Below are 15,445 nucleotides of genomic sequence, written 5' to 3' on the forward strand. Positions count from 1 at the left end.
TACGGCGTACCCCCGCATACCCCCTCAATTAAAGCACTGCTTTATTGTCGTGTCTATGTAGTGTCCTCCCAGGTAGAGTGAGAGCGCTTTCCTACAGTAGACAATGGTCACGTTCCCCTGCTCAGACATTGCATGCATCAACCAATGGTTGTTTGCTGTGTCATCTACTGTGCGTCGGGCACCAGATTGCCATAACATATAACATAGCTGATATTTAGAATACCTATCCAGACGTTGTAAGATCTGGCATGGGCAGAGAAATGGGCCCTATGAAAGCGCAAAGGCCAATGGAGGGTGTATCCCACTATCTAATAAGCTTCCTCTCCTTGTTTCCTTTGCATCCTCTCCTTACATATTCCGAAGAGACATCCACCATATTGTTCTTACCTATATCACGCCTTCTTAGTTTTCAGTTCAGTCACAGTGCAGATGAAGGAGAGGAGAGGTAACTTTAGATTTAGCCTGGTCTCAGAAGTTGAAGTGCGCTCTTCCTTATACTGTCTATAGGACCATAAAACCTTACTGATTCAACATTATGCTGTGGAAGAATTTAACTTGAACATTTATTTAGTTTTTTTTTGCGACGGCCAGGCATCAGGTAGGTTAGGCTGTAAACCAGGTGGCACTTAGCAGTCAGAGTGACGGAGTGGAATGCAAATTCTCAGAGGGATAGAGGGAGGCACATCAGGACTGTTGTAGCTGCTAGCCTAACTGTTCACAGTTCAGTGTCCCTCGTCCCGCTCTTACTCTAATGCCTATTTGCATCCGAGGCCAGCAACAAAGAACTTTCCTCATGAGTTGAGAAGAGACTCCAGAATTATGACAATGGTAACGTACAGTTTAAATTTGTTACCTTCTGAAAAGAATCAGACAATAATAGAGCATATAAACGTGTATTTGTACAGACTTCTCACTTTGTGGTGATAAAAGGAAGTTACACATAGCCCAATTTGCCTATAACATTGCAACAAATTGTTCAAAAAATTATAAATACAGTAGTAGGCTACCTTGATTACGGAATGGAGAACTGTGATGAACGTTATAATGACGAGTCATTCAGTTTTACAGTGTTATACAGTGTGGACTTTCACTTTTCGTACAGTGGCTTTATTGTTGATCAAGTAAACGGTGACACCTGTTCCCAGTTATTGCGTTCAACCAATCTGCCTGCACAAGCTCCCAATATAAACACTCACACAGCTGTGTAATGCCTAAGATTATAATGTTTACCAGTCATTAAAATAATTCCCTAAACGAAAGGTTTTCACTGCAACATGTCCGTGTGCATCAATAGTCGTTAATTATTTATTTATTTGTTATTAAATAATGATAGTGCAGTGATTGAAAGTGAACAGCTGATGCAGGGCTTGAGATCCATGCGTGTTTTTAGGGTTATGTGCCAATATAATATTTCCTTTCTCCTGAAGTGTACACTCGTTCACACACATTTAAAAGGATTGGCGGGATTGAGCTAGAGAGAGTTGCCACCATATTTCTTATATCAGTCATTTTCTTTTAAATCAGTGAAGGGAAGTGAAGAAGTGCACACTTTGGGAAGAAGGAGGGATATTGGGACGTGCCAGAGGGAGCCACAACCACCTGACCTGTGCCAGAAAGGCACAGACCTCTTGGAAGTGGTCGTAGTAGCTACGATCACATACTGGGAGGCTATCTGGCCTAGTAGTATTGAAGTCCATGATAGCTAAGGGTTATGTTTGTACAATAGTAACGTGCCATGATATGAAATACACTGTAAGATAAACCTCTAGAAAATAGTTACACAATACATGTATGGCTGTACCATTGCACTTTACCAGGCAGAACCAGAAGCCAGCACACCGATGAGCAGCTTAGCATTAGCCAGTACCACTGCACTGTGCTCTGTCCCTGTTTGCATCAGATAAGGTTCATAGACACACGGCCATTTCCCTTTTCTACTGGTAGTTTATGGTCTCCCACGGTCCATAACAATGTAATTTTGTTTGGTCACTACTCACTCTCCCTGGCTTAAAGGGCTAGCTCAGCACACAATCATAAATTGATTGTTTTCATATCTTAGAAGTTGTCAAGCCGAGCTCATTATTGAACACATTGCCTGCTCCCTCCCTTTGTAGTGCACTACTTTTGACCAGGACCCATAGGGAATTTGACCAGGGCCTACTATATAGGGCCCTCAAACTAAACTCTGGACCCCGAAGCCAGTTCCACTGTGTTTTTTCATTATTGCCCTCTAATCAGGGACTTATTTAGACCTAGGACACCAGGTGGGTGCAATTAATGATCAGGTAGAAAAGAAACCAGCAGGCTCCGGACCTCGTAGGGTAAGGGTTGAATACCCCTGATATATACAGTGCCATTTTAATTATGACACATCACCCGCTGTTGTGTAGATTTCACTGTAGGCCTTACCAAATCTGCAGCCTCGATCTCTACTAATTGGGAAACATTGGCAGCATCTTTATGGGATTGAAACCTACATATCTCTCCTAATGCATAGAGTAAAGATCCACACAATTTACTGTATTGTTGTCTTGTAGTCAGTTTGACTTTGGACCATATATGAAAAAATCTATCAAACTTTGAATATGTGGTGAGCTATTAGCCTTTTAAAGAAGTTGTCTGTTCTCTAAAATTAGACTGGGTTTTTCAGACTGGGGGAAAAACAAGAGGTTGCTATTTGAAAGAGTTTACACAGATGCTGTTGGTTGGATAAGGAACATGCATTCTGAAATGATTTAAACTCTGCTGCCTGGGACACAAACAATAACAAAGTAAGGAATCCTCAGCTTATTTGCTGTACTTTTGATCAACATGTTGCTGTCTGTCTTGGTCTATATACCAACTACTTTAAAGGTAGGAAAAACATGAGTTATTAAATTAACAACACTAAACAGGACATGTTAATGATTTAAGACATGTCAGTACATGAATATGTTAATGGTGGCGCCTAGGACTGTAACAATGGGGGAAATGATATTCAAAGTAGTGTCGACCTGAGGCATACATGTCAGTTATGACTCATGCCATCTTCCTTTCCACTAATTACACAGACCTACAGCTTGCTAACCATAATGCCAGAGAATCCCTGAAGTCTATAAAATGTTCATTGATTGATTAGTTGATATTGATTAGTTGACTGATTGACTGATTCTTTGATTGATGATGACACTGTTTCAGTAATGGGATACAGTAAAACAGAAAATAGGTTTGTTTTCTAAAGAGAGACTTTAGCAAAGACCATGTGGGCTGGCTTTGTTCATTACCAATGTTGACGCACAGGATATCTAAACATTAACCAGATTAATCAACTCAAACTGTGCTTCTCTTGCCTTCTCCCCCCTCTCCTCTCTCCCATATCCATTCTTCCCGTCTCATTCTCCCCTTTCCCTCCCCCCTCTCTATTTCTGGGATCATTTACATCAGTCCTTCCTCTCCTTGCTGACCAGCCCTGCTCGGAAACACAGCCAAGTTCACTTCCTGGTTTTAGTCACCTGTTTCATCACGGGGACAGTGTGCCACATATTACAGCCTCTATTATCCTCCTCTCCCAGACACACACATTGTTGTGGCTTCACTAGATCATTTGTAAAATGTGTAATTTGTGTAATCATTTGTGTAAATAGTTTATTTCACCTACCAAGGCTAGTGTAAAATAAATACATATTTTAGATTCTTGGACATTGAAATTCTCAATATTCCCCTGTGGTAGTTTGTGATAGTTTAAGTCTTCTTCAAAGTTGTTTTCTTTTGATTTATTGTGACCTGAGGTCTTGGCTTTGGATGAAAGCTCTTTTGTCTATCCTAGTGCCCTTCTGACACAGCCTGTGTAATAGCTCTGATAGCGAATCTGATGGGAGAGGGTTAACTACATGTAAATGTCTGGGATGGGCCAGACATACAGTATAAGGACACCCTTTATTGTATGATGTCACACAACTGGTTTGAAAATGATAGTGTTGAGATTGTATCGTGTTTGTGTTCGTGTGTGTGTTCATGTGTGTGTTATAGATTTCAGTCATTCCATTTTATTTTTCAGAGTTTCTTTGGAAAATTAAAGAACCTGTAAGTAGCCTACAATGTAGATAAACGTTTTGTTCTTCATTCTTATCTGCCTGACCAGAACTATAAGGCACTGACATGACACAGCACGTAAGTAACATTTCTCTTTCCTCTTTTTCATTACAGACACAGTGGGCCTCCAGCTCCACCCAAAAGAATAGGTGAGCCTTCAGGAAATCCCCCTTATTATGCTAGTGGTTTTAGGGTTCCTCTTTATGGAAGTTTTAATGTGAAGTGCTTCTTCTGCCCTCTCCCTCTCTCCCTCATCGCTGTACCTCTTCTCCCCCATTTCTCTTTCTCTATCCCCCTTTTCTACTTTCTCTTTATCTCTATTTCTTTGTTTCAGAGAACAATGCGGGATATGGTGGCTGGCCAGAAGATGAGTTTGTAAGTAGAAAAACACACACATATGGACCCAGACTGACACACCAATGGGTATTTTGTTGGGAGAGGTCCTGTGTAGTCATCTTGGTTTGTGTGTGTGTGACAGGACGAGGAGGATGGGGACACATATGAGGCTCCCCCCTGTGAGCGACCCGCCATGAAGGTTCCTCCCAGACATGTGGAGGAGAATGTCTATTTGGGTAACACCACCAATGTAGACTATCATTCTCATTTGAGATTCGCTAAAATCTGACTTTCATGGAAAGTATGCATTGATGCCAATGGGAGTTTGGTGCAAGGATCTCAAGTTATGATTTGGCCCTGTATGTATTGTGGTGTGCTTTTATGTGAACTTTTTCAGAGGGACTATATCTCTTTGTTTTGTAGGACAGGAGGTATCTCTCTGATTGGCTGTTTTTGGGTTCCACAGATAGGACATCAGAGAGGTCCAATCGTGTTCTTCCCAAAAGGCAGGCAGCTCCGCCCCCAAGGCCAGTCAAGATGGCGCCCATGGGCAAAGCATCGGTAAACTATCAGAGTATCCATGCCCATACCTACCTCTCACTAGCCTGTCTGCCTGTCTCTGTGTGTGTGCATTCCTTTAGTGTTATTTAATGTTGTCTTTCCCCTCTATAGAAACAGCAGCCTCACCATCAGCCTGACCCTGATGAGTTCTACATCGACCCCAACACCAAGAAACGTGAGACTCCTCTCTCTATCCTCCCATCTCTATCCTCTTCTCTCTACCCACTGGGCACAGACATCAATTCAATGTCTAGTCCACGTTATTTCAATGTAATTTCGTTAAAATGACACGGAAATAACGTTGATTCAATCACTGTGTGCCCAGTGGGTATCCTCCCCTCTCTAGCCTCTACTCTCTATCCTCTTCTCTCTATCCTCTTCTCTCTATCCTCCCCTCTCTATCCTCTTCTCTCTATCCTCTTCTCTCTATCCTCCCCTCTCTATCCTCTTCTCTCTATCCTCCCCTCTCTATCCTCTTCTCTCTATCCTCCCCTCTCTATCCTCTTCTCTCTATCCTCCCCTCTCTATCCTCTTCTCTCTATCCTCCCCTCTCTATCCTCTTCTCTCTATCCTCCTCTCTACCCTCTTAGTCCAGGACATGCAGGTTTCAAGTTTTATTAGTCGTATGTGTGGGATACACATGGTATACACCAGGGGTGTCAAACTCATTTTAGCTCAGGGGCCACATGGAGGAAAATCTATTCCCAAGTGGGCCGGACCGGAAAAATCATGGTATATATAACTTAAAAACAACAACTTCAGATTGTTTTCTTTGTTTTAATACGATCAACATACAACATAAAGCTGGAGCCTGAGGACAGTGTGTCCAAAATAGTACAAGCACAACATCACTATTAATCATGAAACATGTCAAGTTTATTTGAAAATTCTAAAGAAAAAGAACACACAAACACACAATGCCTCAGTGATTAACAGAACTGTTTCACAGATCACAGAACTATATCAGGGTGTCATTTCTCAGGCAGAAATGTAGATAAAAATAATGAAATCCTGTTCCCCAAACAAGTGCAAGAACCACAGAGTCAAGAATAGGTTAAATAGACAAATAAAATAAAATAAATTAAAAACAATAGCACATCAACATAAAAACATATAAACATAAAGCTGGAGCTTGAGGACAGTGTCCAAAAGCACAACATCACTATTAATTATAAAACACCTCAAGTTATTTGAAAGTTCTGAGGACAAAGAACACACAAACACACAATGCCTCAGTGATTCACAGAAGTATATCACAGAAGTATATCACAGATCACAGAACTATATCAGGGTGTCATTTCTCAGGCAGAAATGTAGATACAAATAATGAAATCCTGTTCCCCAAACAAGTGCAAGAACCACAGAGTCAAGAATAGGTTAAATATACAAATAAAATAAAATCAATTAAAAACAATAGCACATCAACATAAAAACATATAAACATAAATCTGAAAGCGTTGCTCAAACTCCCGTAACAGTCCCGTTATTTTATCTTTGAACCGCTTCATGTCTGCCACATGTTGGGTCGCGCACACATTTTTCAGACAGGGGAAGTGAGCTGCATCACCACCGGCAAGTTGCGTCTCCCACAATGACAGCTTCAACTTGAAAGAACGTATGCTGTCATAATACTGCGTGACAACTTTGTTGCGCCCTTGCAGCTGTTTGTTCAAGTTATTCAGGTGCTCTGTAACATCCACCATAAATGCAAGGTCCTGCATCCATTCTGCGGAATGAAATTCTAACACTGGTTTGCCCTTTTCTTCCATGAACTGTTCAATTTCTTCTCGTAAATCAAAGAAACGCCTCAGCACAGCACCTCGGCTTAACCATCTTACCTCAGTGTGGTATGAGGCAGGCCATAGATGTGGTCTTTCTCTCTGAGAAGGCTGTCAAACTGACGGTGATTCAGGCTTCTGGATCGGATGAAATTAACAGTTTGGATGACCACCTTCATGACGTTATCCATCTTTAATGACTTGCAACACAAAGCCTCCTGGTGCAAAATACAGTGAAAAGTCAAAAATCACGTCCTCCATTTGCAGATTGCACTTTCTCTCTGAACTTTGTCACAACGCCTGCTTTTTTCCCATCATTGAGGGCGCACCATCTGTAGCCAGGCTGACAGCGCGGGACCAGTCCACTCCGACCCTGTCCAGCGCGCCGACGAGTGCGGTAAAAATATCAGCTGCTGTCGTTGTATCTGTCATCGGCACCAACTCCACGAACTCCTCGTGACGGTCAATGTGTCATCAACTCCGCGGATGAAAATGGCCAGTTGTGCAACATCTGTAATGTCCGTGCTTTCATCAATTGCAACCGAAAACGCAATAAATGACTTTACTTTTTGCTTCAACTGGCTGTCCAAATCCACTGAAAGATCGGAAATCCTGTCTGCAACTGTGTTTCTTGTCAGGCTGATATTTGCAAAAGCCTGCCGCTTTTCAGGGCACACAATCTCCGCTGCCTTCATCATGCATGTTTTTACAAATTCACCCTCACTAAATGGTTTTGAAGCCACTGCGATTTCATTAGCAATGAGGTAGCTAGCTTTCACTGCAGCGTCACTGATGTCTCGGCTGTGAGTAAACACAGACTGCTGTTTCTTCAGACCCGCCAACAGTTCATTCACCTTCTCTCATCTCCGCTGTCCTTGAATGTTGTCATATTTGTCGGCATGAAGACTCACATAGTGGCGACGAAGGTTATATTCTTTCAGCACTGCAACATGCTCTGAACACACCAAACATACAGCTTTCCCATTCAATTCCGTGAATAAATAGGATGACCATTTTTCTTGGAACACTCTGCACTCTGCGTCCACTTTTCTCTTTTTTGACAGAGACATATTGGGGCAATGAGGGTGCCAAAGCACATAATGTTAAAAGTAGAAGCCGTAATAAATATCGCGGGCAAAACAAAGTAGCTCATTGGCTGCACGTGCTTGACCTACTTGCTCTGCCCCGGTATAAACAGTTTGCTTGCTTAACAAAATTGCTATTGCACCATCCAGTGGACGCAATTGGAACAGCAGTTTATTTTATTGAAAAATTGCAGCGCATTTTTATACTTTACAAAATTATTATTATTATTTAATTTTTTTCAAAATCATCTCGCGGGCCGGATTAAACCCGTTTGCGGGCCTGATCCGGCCCGCGGGCCGGACGTTTGACACCCCTGGTATACACCGTCCAAAGAAATGCTTACTTGCAGGTTCCTTCTGGACAATGCAACAATAATAAGAAATAATAAAAGATAAGAATACGAACATATTGTAAATGGCTCAGTAGAATATAATAAACATTTTAGCATAAGTATAATACAGGTGTTTTGGGGAAGGGGGATTCAGCTGCAAGTGTTTAAATTGTGCAGTATTTAGCTATCATAATAAGAGTCTGGTAGCAGCAGTTGTGATGTGTGTGTGTGTGGATGTCTGTATGGGTGTGTGAGTGAGTGCTATGTGTGCTAAGGTGCGGAGAATCAGAGCAGGTGGTCAATCCAGTTGAAGTGTTCAGCAGTCTGATGGTTTGTAGATATAAACTGTCTCTGAGCCTGTTGGTATCCGACCACATGGTCCGATAACGTCTGCCAGACGGTAAGGGAGTGAACAGCTTGTGGTTGGGGTGTGTGGGGTCCTTGATGATGCTGTGGGCCTTCCTCAGGCACCATTTCGAGTAAATGTCCTGGATGGGTGGGAGTTTATCCTATATGATGATTGTGTATTTTAAATATGGATATGAATTGTGCCCTATACATAGATGTGAATGTTGATTGATGAAAAGCTGTAACAGGTAATATCATTCTTGAGGCATTTATTGTACAGGAAAATTCACTTAAACAAACCAGTAAGTTAAGTTTGAGATGGTCAAGCTTCCCTCTCTTCTCTCTAGCTCCTGAGGTAGACAGGAAGGAGAAGCCAGGGAAAAGGTCTACTCCTAAGAAGTCTGCCCCTCCTCCTTCCCGCCCTGCCCCTGCTCAAGCCCCTCCGCCTGCAGAGGAAGGTAAACGCTACAGTCATAGGTCTAGCTCGACTAACCGGTGCCCCCTCACATTGACTCGGTACCGGTACCCCCTGTATATAGCCTCACTATATTGTTATTTTTACTGCTGCTCTTTAATTATTTGTTACTTTTATTTCGTATTATTTTATATTGTATTTTTAGTGCGATTGTTTTTTTTTGGGGTGGTATTCTTTCTTAAAACTGCATTGTTGGTTAAGGGCTTGTAAGTAAGCATTTCACTGTAAGGTCTATACCTGTTGTATTCAGCCCATGTGACAAATAAAATGTGATTTGATTTTGATTTGCCCGATAGATGCGCAGGCGGTGCATTGCATTAACCAATGGTTGCATGCCACGTCATCGACTGTGCATAGCTGATATGTTAAATACCTATCCAGGTGTTGTAAGAGCTGGCATGCGTCTGCAATGTAGTAGGGCAGGAACTCGACCATAATCATACCCTGGAACCCTAATCTGACATTGGTGTGCTATTACATCAAGTCACCACTAGAGGGATGTTTTGAAACTGCAACAGCATCAGCCTCTGTTTTCTCTGTTGTGCTCTGCAGATGTCTACCTGGATCCTAATGAAGGACAGGTGAGTCCAACAGATTGTTAACAGACAGAGCCTCACCCCTACCTCCATCCCCCAAACCGTAGCCTTTGCATCCGCTGTACCCTTTTAACACATTCTTGATGGACAATTAGTATATTCATAGTTCCATAGGACCCTGAGTTGTCTGGTTTCTGGACAATTTCTACTTTGGCCAGAGAGAGGTGATTAATATGCGTGTTGTGTCTCTGTTTCAGGGAGACAGTGATGACCTGTATCTAGAGCCCACAGCAGGTCAGTTACTCCTGTAGAACCTCTAATACAGCCTCAGGATCAATGCATTTATACTGAGGTTTTGACTATTATCTGGATTGATTGATTGATTGCAACTCCAGAGAGAATATATTTTATATGAGATAAAGAGACGGTACATGAATTCCAAATTATTAAAGAAAAAACAAGTCAATGGCTTATTTTGAGATTTAAAAAAATCCTTGGCACTGTCAAAAATAAATACTCCTGTCTCTCTAGCTTGCCCCCCTGCTCCTCGCGGGCCCATAAGGATGCCCCTCCCACCCAAGACAGCAGTTGCCCCTCCCCCCATGCCCATGTGAGTACACCTGTCAAGACATGAGATAAAAAAAAATGCTCAAATTCATCTTGGTGTAATTTAGGTGTACATCACCACTTCCATTTTGTTCATCGTTATGCAAATGCACCAACTGAAATTAAATTCACCTCCTGATTGACTGGGTTAAACTGACCTTGACACCATCCCTGATACCAGTGCCATTGTATGTCATGAGAGAAGCCATATTATTGTTTTTGAGTTTTGTTGTTTGACATGCGATATCAGCTCAGTCCCACCCTGTCTGTCTGTCTGTCTGTCTTTCTCTGTAGAAAACCTCCAGTGCCCAGAGCCAAGTCGGTCAGTTTCTCCATGGTTCACACATTATTTAACACACCACGGGCACATGATTTAACACATCACACCACTGGCCGGTTTAAAACACAGAATTGGCCCGTTTCACAGATTCTCCACTGAACATGTTTTTTAGTGCAGGAGTATAGGCCTAATCTGTGTCCACATTTGAATGAGTTTCACTCTTTGCTCCATTCCAGAGTTCTCTATTGGTCAGTGAGGCAAAGACAGGTAAGTGACACTACATTCTGTCTGACTAAAAATAGATGGGTCATGATGATAATGTCTGCATCCCAAATGGCCTATTCCCTACATGCACTACTTTTGACCAGAGCCCTACATAGGGAACTGGTTGGGTTCCATTTGGAACGCAACCATGGAGTGAAAATGCAGAACCTGTTCCATTGCTGTGTTTCTGTGACCCCCCCTCCCCCAGCTCTTCCGCCTGATGTGAAACGCTCCACGTTCCCTGGCAAGCTGCCCCCACCCACCCCAGGCATCAAACCCCCCCTCCCCGCGTCCCTAAAGGAACCCAAACCCAGGTGAGGCTTGGAAACACAGCCACTCTCACAGCACCATGCATGAACACACTGGATGAGACCACGCTACACGCTGCAAGAACATACATGTTTTATACGTGTTAAACATGTTAAGCAGGTTCATGCTTTATGAACTTTCAGTCTTGTACAAGCAGCAACAATCAAACACACATAGATACCACTTAGTATTGTCTGATAAGGATTTCCATTCTGTTTATTTATTTACATTTACATTTTAGTCATTTAGCAGACGCTCTTATCCAGAGCGACTTACAGTTAGTGAATACATTTTTTTTTTTTTTATACTGGCCCCCCGTGGGAATTGAACCCACAACCCTGGCGTTGCAAACGCCATGCTCTATCAACTGAGCTACATCCCTGCCGGCCATTCCCTCCCCTACCCTGGACGACGCTGGGCCAATTGTGCGCCGCCCATGAGTCTCCCGGTCGCGGCCGGCTGCGACAGAGCCTGGATTCGAACCAGGATCTCTAGTGGCACAGTTAGCACTGCGATGCAGTGCCTTAGACCACTGCGCCACTCAGGAGTTTCATTTATCCATGCAGTGTGTACTTTGTGGTCTATAAAGATGATCTTATCTTTGAAGTGTGTGTATCTATGATAACATAGCTAAGTCTTTGAATTATGAAGGCCTACTGTTCTTGTATATTCTATATTGTTGTAGCCACTGGCCTATATTGCTAATCTATTGTAGTAAGCATGTTGGCTAACGTTGGACCTGGTGTCTGTGTTGCAGCCCCCCTCCCCCTCCCACTGTAGACACTACCGCAGCAGGTAAGAGCATGCTGGGAACAGGACCAGTATTGGGTCACAGCTGAAGGATAGAAAGCCATAGAAATTGAAATAAAGGAAGGATGTGTGGAACTCTGAAAAGCTCCAACTGTGGTTTGCTTATCAGAGTTAAGGACATCCTTCATTTCTTTAAATTGTTGTTGGTTTTCTGTCCAGCATAATATGAACATGTTGGAGGTGCATATTGTTCATTTTTCATTACCTATGTAAATTGGAAGCCATTTTGATTATAACGTGAATTATAACATAATTATAACTTGTTTAACCCCGTCATATAGGGTCACTGTGGCTTCTGTCAGTATTGCTGTCCAGCATACTTGTGGCCTTGATTATAGCTACATGCTTTATTAGACTGTAGAGCAGATCATACACCGTGCTGTAGAGCACTCTACACGTTGGTCAACAACTCATTATTTCTGATTGAAATAATCAAAGCTTGATGATGAGTTTATTATTTGAATCAACTGTGTAGTGCTAGGGCAAAAACCAAATCATACACCGTGCTGTAGAGCACTCTACACGTTGGTCAACAACTCATTATTTCTCTCTATGCCAAAGTTTCTCCCTCTGGTATGAAGACAACCATGCAGGCAGGAAAGGAGGTATGTGTCTTTCACTCTCATACTGTACCGCTCATATAACCATGCATAATACAGTGTTAAAGTGCTACAAATGTTGCTGCAATCCTTTGTTAAATAGTGATATACCTGAAGTATGGGGTATCCTTGGATATAAGTGAGTTGTGGGTTCGTTTCCCACGGGGGGCCAGTATGAAAATGTATGCACTCACTAACTGTAAGTCGCTCTGGATAAGAGCGTCTGCTAAATGACTCAAATGTAAATGTAAGTGTTGTGGCAGGCAGGGCAGGGTGTCATCGAGAACTGTGGTATGTTACAGGAGAAAGAGTGGTTCGCTGGAAACTGCAATAGAAAGACTGCTGAGGACCTCTTACTGCAGATCAACAAGGTGGGATACACACACACAAATGCACGCAAATACACACACACACACACACAGTTCTTGAAGTACCATATAATAAAAATCTGAAAATTACTTAGAGGTATAGAATCCCCAGCTCTGAAGGACCTGGCCAATATGATTCCTGAATCAATATGATTAGTTATAGTTAGTTAGGCAGCATTCCTCAACAGTGAATCAATACTGCATTGATCTATTAGCCTGTCAAATACACCCACCTGTTCCTCTGTTGTTCTCTCCCCTCCTCTCTTTATGTATGTAGCTGAGTAGCTGCTGATGTGTTATAATGCTGCTGATTATATGAGTGTATCTGTCACTGGCCCTTTGTTTTCACTAACACAGCTGACCTGTTTCATTTCACGCTGAAATGGACAAGCATTAATGTGAGAGTAATCTGTCGTAACTCCCCTTTATTTGACTGCAGACAGATACACAGATTTGCAGGGAGGTTATATCAGACTCAGGATTGCAGCGAAGGCACAGGGCAGTGCAGAGGGTAATAGGGTATTCTCTCAGTATTCTGTTTTGTGTGTGTGTGTGTGTGTGTGTGTGTGTAGCCTCGGGGTACAGCTGAGACATACACACACCATCACTGAGTGAGTCATCTGTGCTCATTCAAAGGCCCTGTGGGTTTTGATACTGATATTCTCTCTCTCTCTCTCTGTAGGATGGGGCATTCCTGATACGTTGCAGTTCGGCCCAGAACGCGCGTCAGCCCTACACGCTGGCTGTCCTATACAGACAGAAGGTCTATAACATCCCCATCCGCTTTCTGGAGGAGACGCGCGGCTACGCCCTCGGAAAGGAGGGCAAGAAGAACGAGGAGGTGAAGAGGGGGAGAGTGCTAAACAAGGGGGAAAATAATGAATCAGTGAAAGAGAATAGGAGGATGAGGACGAGAGTGGTGAGATAGGGGGATACAGAGAGAGAGAGAGGGGGGAAATGAAAATGTGAGAGGGTAGGGAGGAGAAGTGAGGGATAAGGAGAGGGGAAAAGACAGAGGCCGCAGGAGGAAAGGAGGATTTGCAAAAAGAATGTGCAAAGGGAGAATGTGGGCAAAAAGAATGAAGAGGTCAGGTGAGGGAGGAGGGGATAGAGGGAGGATGTGGGAGGAACGGAGGATGTGTGGAAAAGAGACGAAGGAATGCAACTTAGTATTGTACTGTAACCTCTGTAATAACTATACTGTAGTAACTTTCTCTCCCTTTCTCTGTCCCTCACTACTCCCTCCCTCCACCTCTCTCTTAGTTTTTCTGTAGTCTCCAGGAGATCATCTCTCATCACAAGAATAACCAACTGCTGCTGATCGATAGCAAGAGTCAGGCCAAGCACACCACATATCTCACCCATCCAGCCCGTCCATAAATTACATTACCCATAACTCCCACACAATGTATCTCACCCACCCAGCCTGACCCTACACTACACTACTACTAAGGTGGCAGGTAGCCTAGCGGTTAGAGTGTTGGGCCAGTAACTGAAAGGTCGCTGGTTTGAATACCTGAGTCGATAAGGTGAAAAATCTGTCAATGTGCCCTTGAGCAAGGCACTTAAACCTAATTTGCTCCAGGGGCGCCGTGCTACTATGGCTGACCCTGTAAGACAACACATTTCACTGCACCTGTACATTTCACTTCGGTGTATGTGACAATAAAACTTGTTTTTTCTTCATAACCCACAGACAATGTATCTCACCTACACCAGCCCATCCATAAAGTACATTAAATGCTACCATTAATAACTAAATACATTTGATAACTTGGAAATACTACCTTCAATAGTCATGTTACTTACTCACAACATGTCCATTACAAACCCTCTTTTTTGTTTTGTGATGAAAATGGCTAGAAGTGTACATATTACCGTATATCTGTGTACTGTATGTGTTTGTGTGTTTTAAAGTATGCTGTAATTACATCTGTATGACTTTATTAACCTATTTTTGTTTGAAATTAGATGAATTTGAAAATGCTTGCACCTGAATAGAGTAGTGAGTAGTCTGTGAAAAGGTATATTCAATACTTCATTCTTGCTCTGACTTTATGCAGTGTTTGTTTCAGTGAGTGATGGTGGATTGAATGTTGGGTCTACTCCTGTGTTGTGACTGAATACTGTGTAAGTGGCTCATCTGTAAGTTCCTATTTATATAGTCTGAAATGTTCTGAAATCCTGTCTGTGTTTTATCATTTTGTTGTATTTGCAACACCACAGCGTGATAGGCATTTATTTCCCTCAAAGTTGAAGTTGTTAGTTAGATCTCCAAAAATGCAAGGTTTCACTCCATTTTAAACCACCGGGCACAGATGGCAGTAATATACCTATTGTAGTTGCATAGCACAACTCATCCACTCACCAATGAGCAGTTTAGAAATGTGCATTGGTGGCAGAAAATAAAAACGAGGATTATGATGATGACCACAGATAGGAGGAGAAGGATGAAGATGGAGATGTTGACTGGTTAAGGTGTGGTGGTAACTGCCAAAATAAAGGAAACACCAACATAAAGCGTCAATAAGGCATTGGGTCACCACAAGCCAGAACAGCTTCAATGCACCTTGGCATGAAGTCTACAAGTGTCTGGAACTCTATTGGACGGATGTGACACCATTCTTCCATGATAAATTGTTGATGTTGGTGGAAAACGCTGTCAGGGGTCGCTCCAGAATCTCCCA

General features: G+C 42.6%; 1 protein-coding gene across 1 annotated transcript; it reads left to right on the plus strand.

Moving 5' to 3' along the window:
• Positions 1-382: 382 nt before the first annotated feature.
• Positions 383-14,262, plus strand: si:dkeyp-117b11.1 (B-cell linker protein). Its single transcript, XM_041900033.1, has 19 exons — positions 383-828; positions 4,037-4,062; positions 4,186-4,220; positions 4,406-4,446; positions 4,550-4,643; positions 4,874-4,968; positions 5,080-5,143; positions 8,859-8,969; positions 9,539-9,567; positions 9,780-9,816; positions 10,054-10,132; positions 10,423-10,450; positions 10,645-10,675; positions 10,881-10,986; positions 11,739-11,776; positions 12,353-12,396; positions 12,693-12,761; positions 13,441-13,599; positions 14,022-14,262. The coding sequence occupies exons 1-19, from the start codon at positions 820-822 to the stop codon at positions 14,136-14,138; spliced, it is 1,212 nt and encodes a 403-aa protein (XP_041755967.1). The 5' UTR covers positions 383-819; the 3' UTR covers positions 14,139-14,262.
• Positions 14,263-15,445: the final 1,183 nt, after the last annotated feature.

Source organism: Coregonus clupeaformis, chromosome 16 (genome assembly GCF_020615455.1).
Source record: "Coregonus clupeaformis isolate EN_2021a chromosome 16, ASM2061545v1, whole genome shotgun sequence".
In the NCBI taxonomy this organism is placed as follows: Eukaryota; Metazoa; Chordata; class Actinopteri; order Salmoniformes; family Salmonidae; genus Coregonus; species Coregonus clupeaformis.

Bases quoted from the DNA above. Each gene is read 5' to 3' on its own strand.
- si:dkeyp-117b11.1 (XM_041900033.1), top strand. The intron at 5,144-8,858 runs GTGAGACTCCTC...TCTTCTCTCTAG, and splicing joins CGACCCCAACACCAAGAAAC to CTCCTGAGGTAGACAGGAAG. The intron at 8,970-9,538 runs GTAAACGCTACA...TGTGCTCTGCAG, and splicing joins CCCTCCGCCTGCAGAGGAAG to ATGTCTACCTGGATCCTAAT.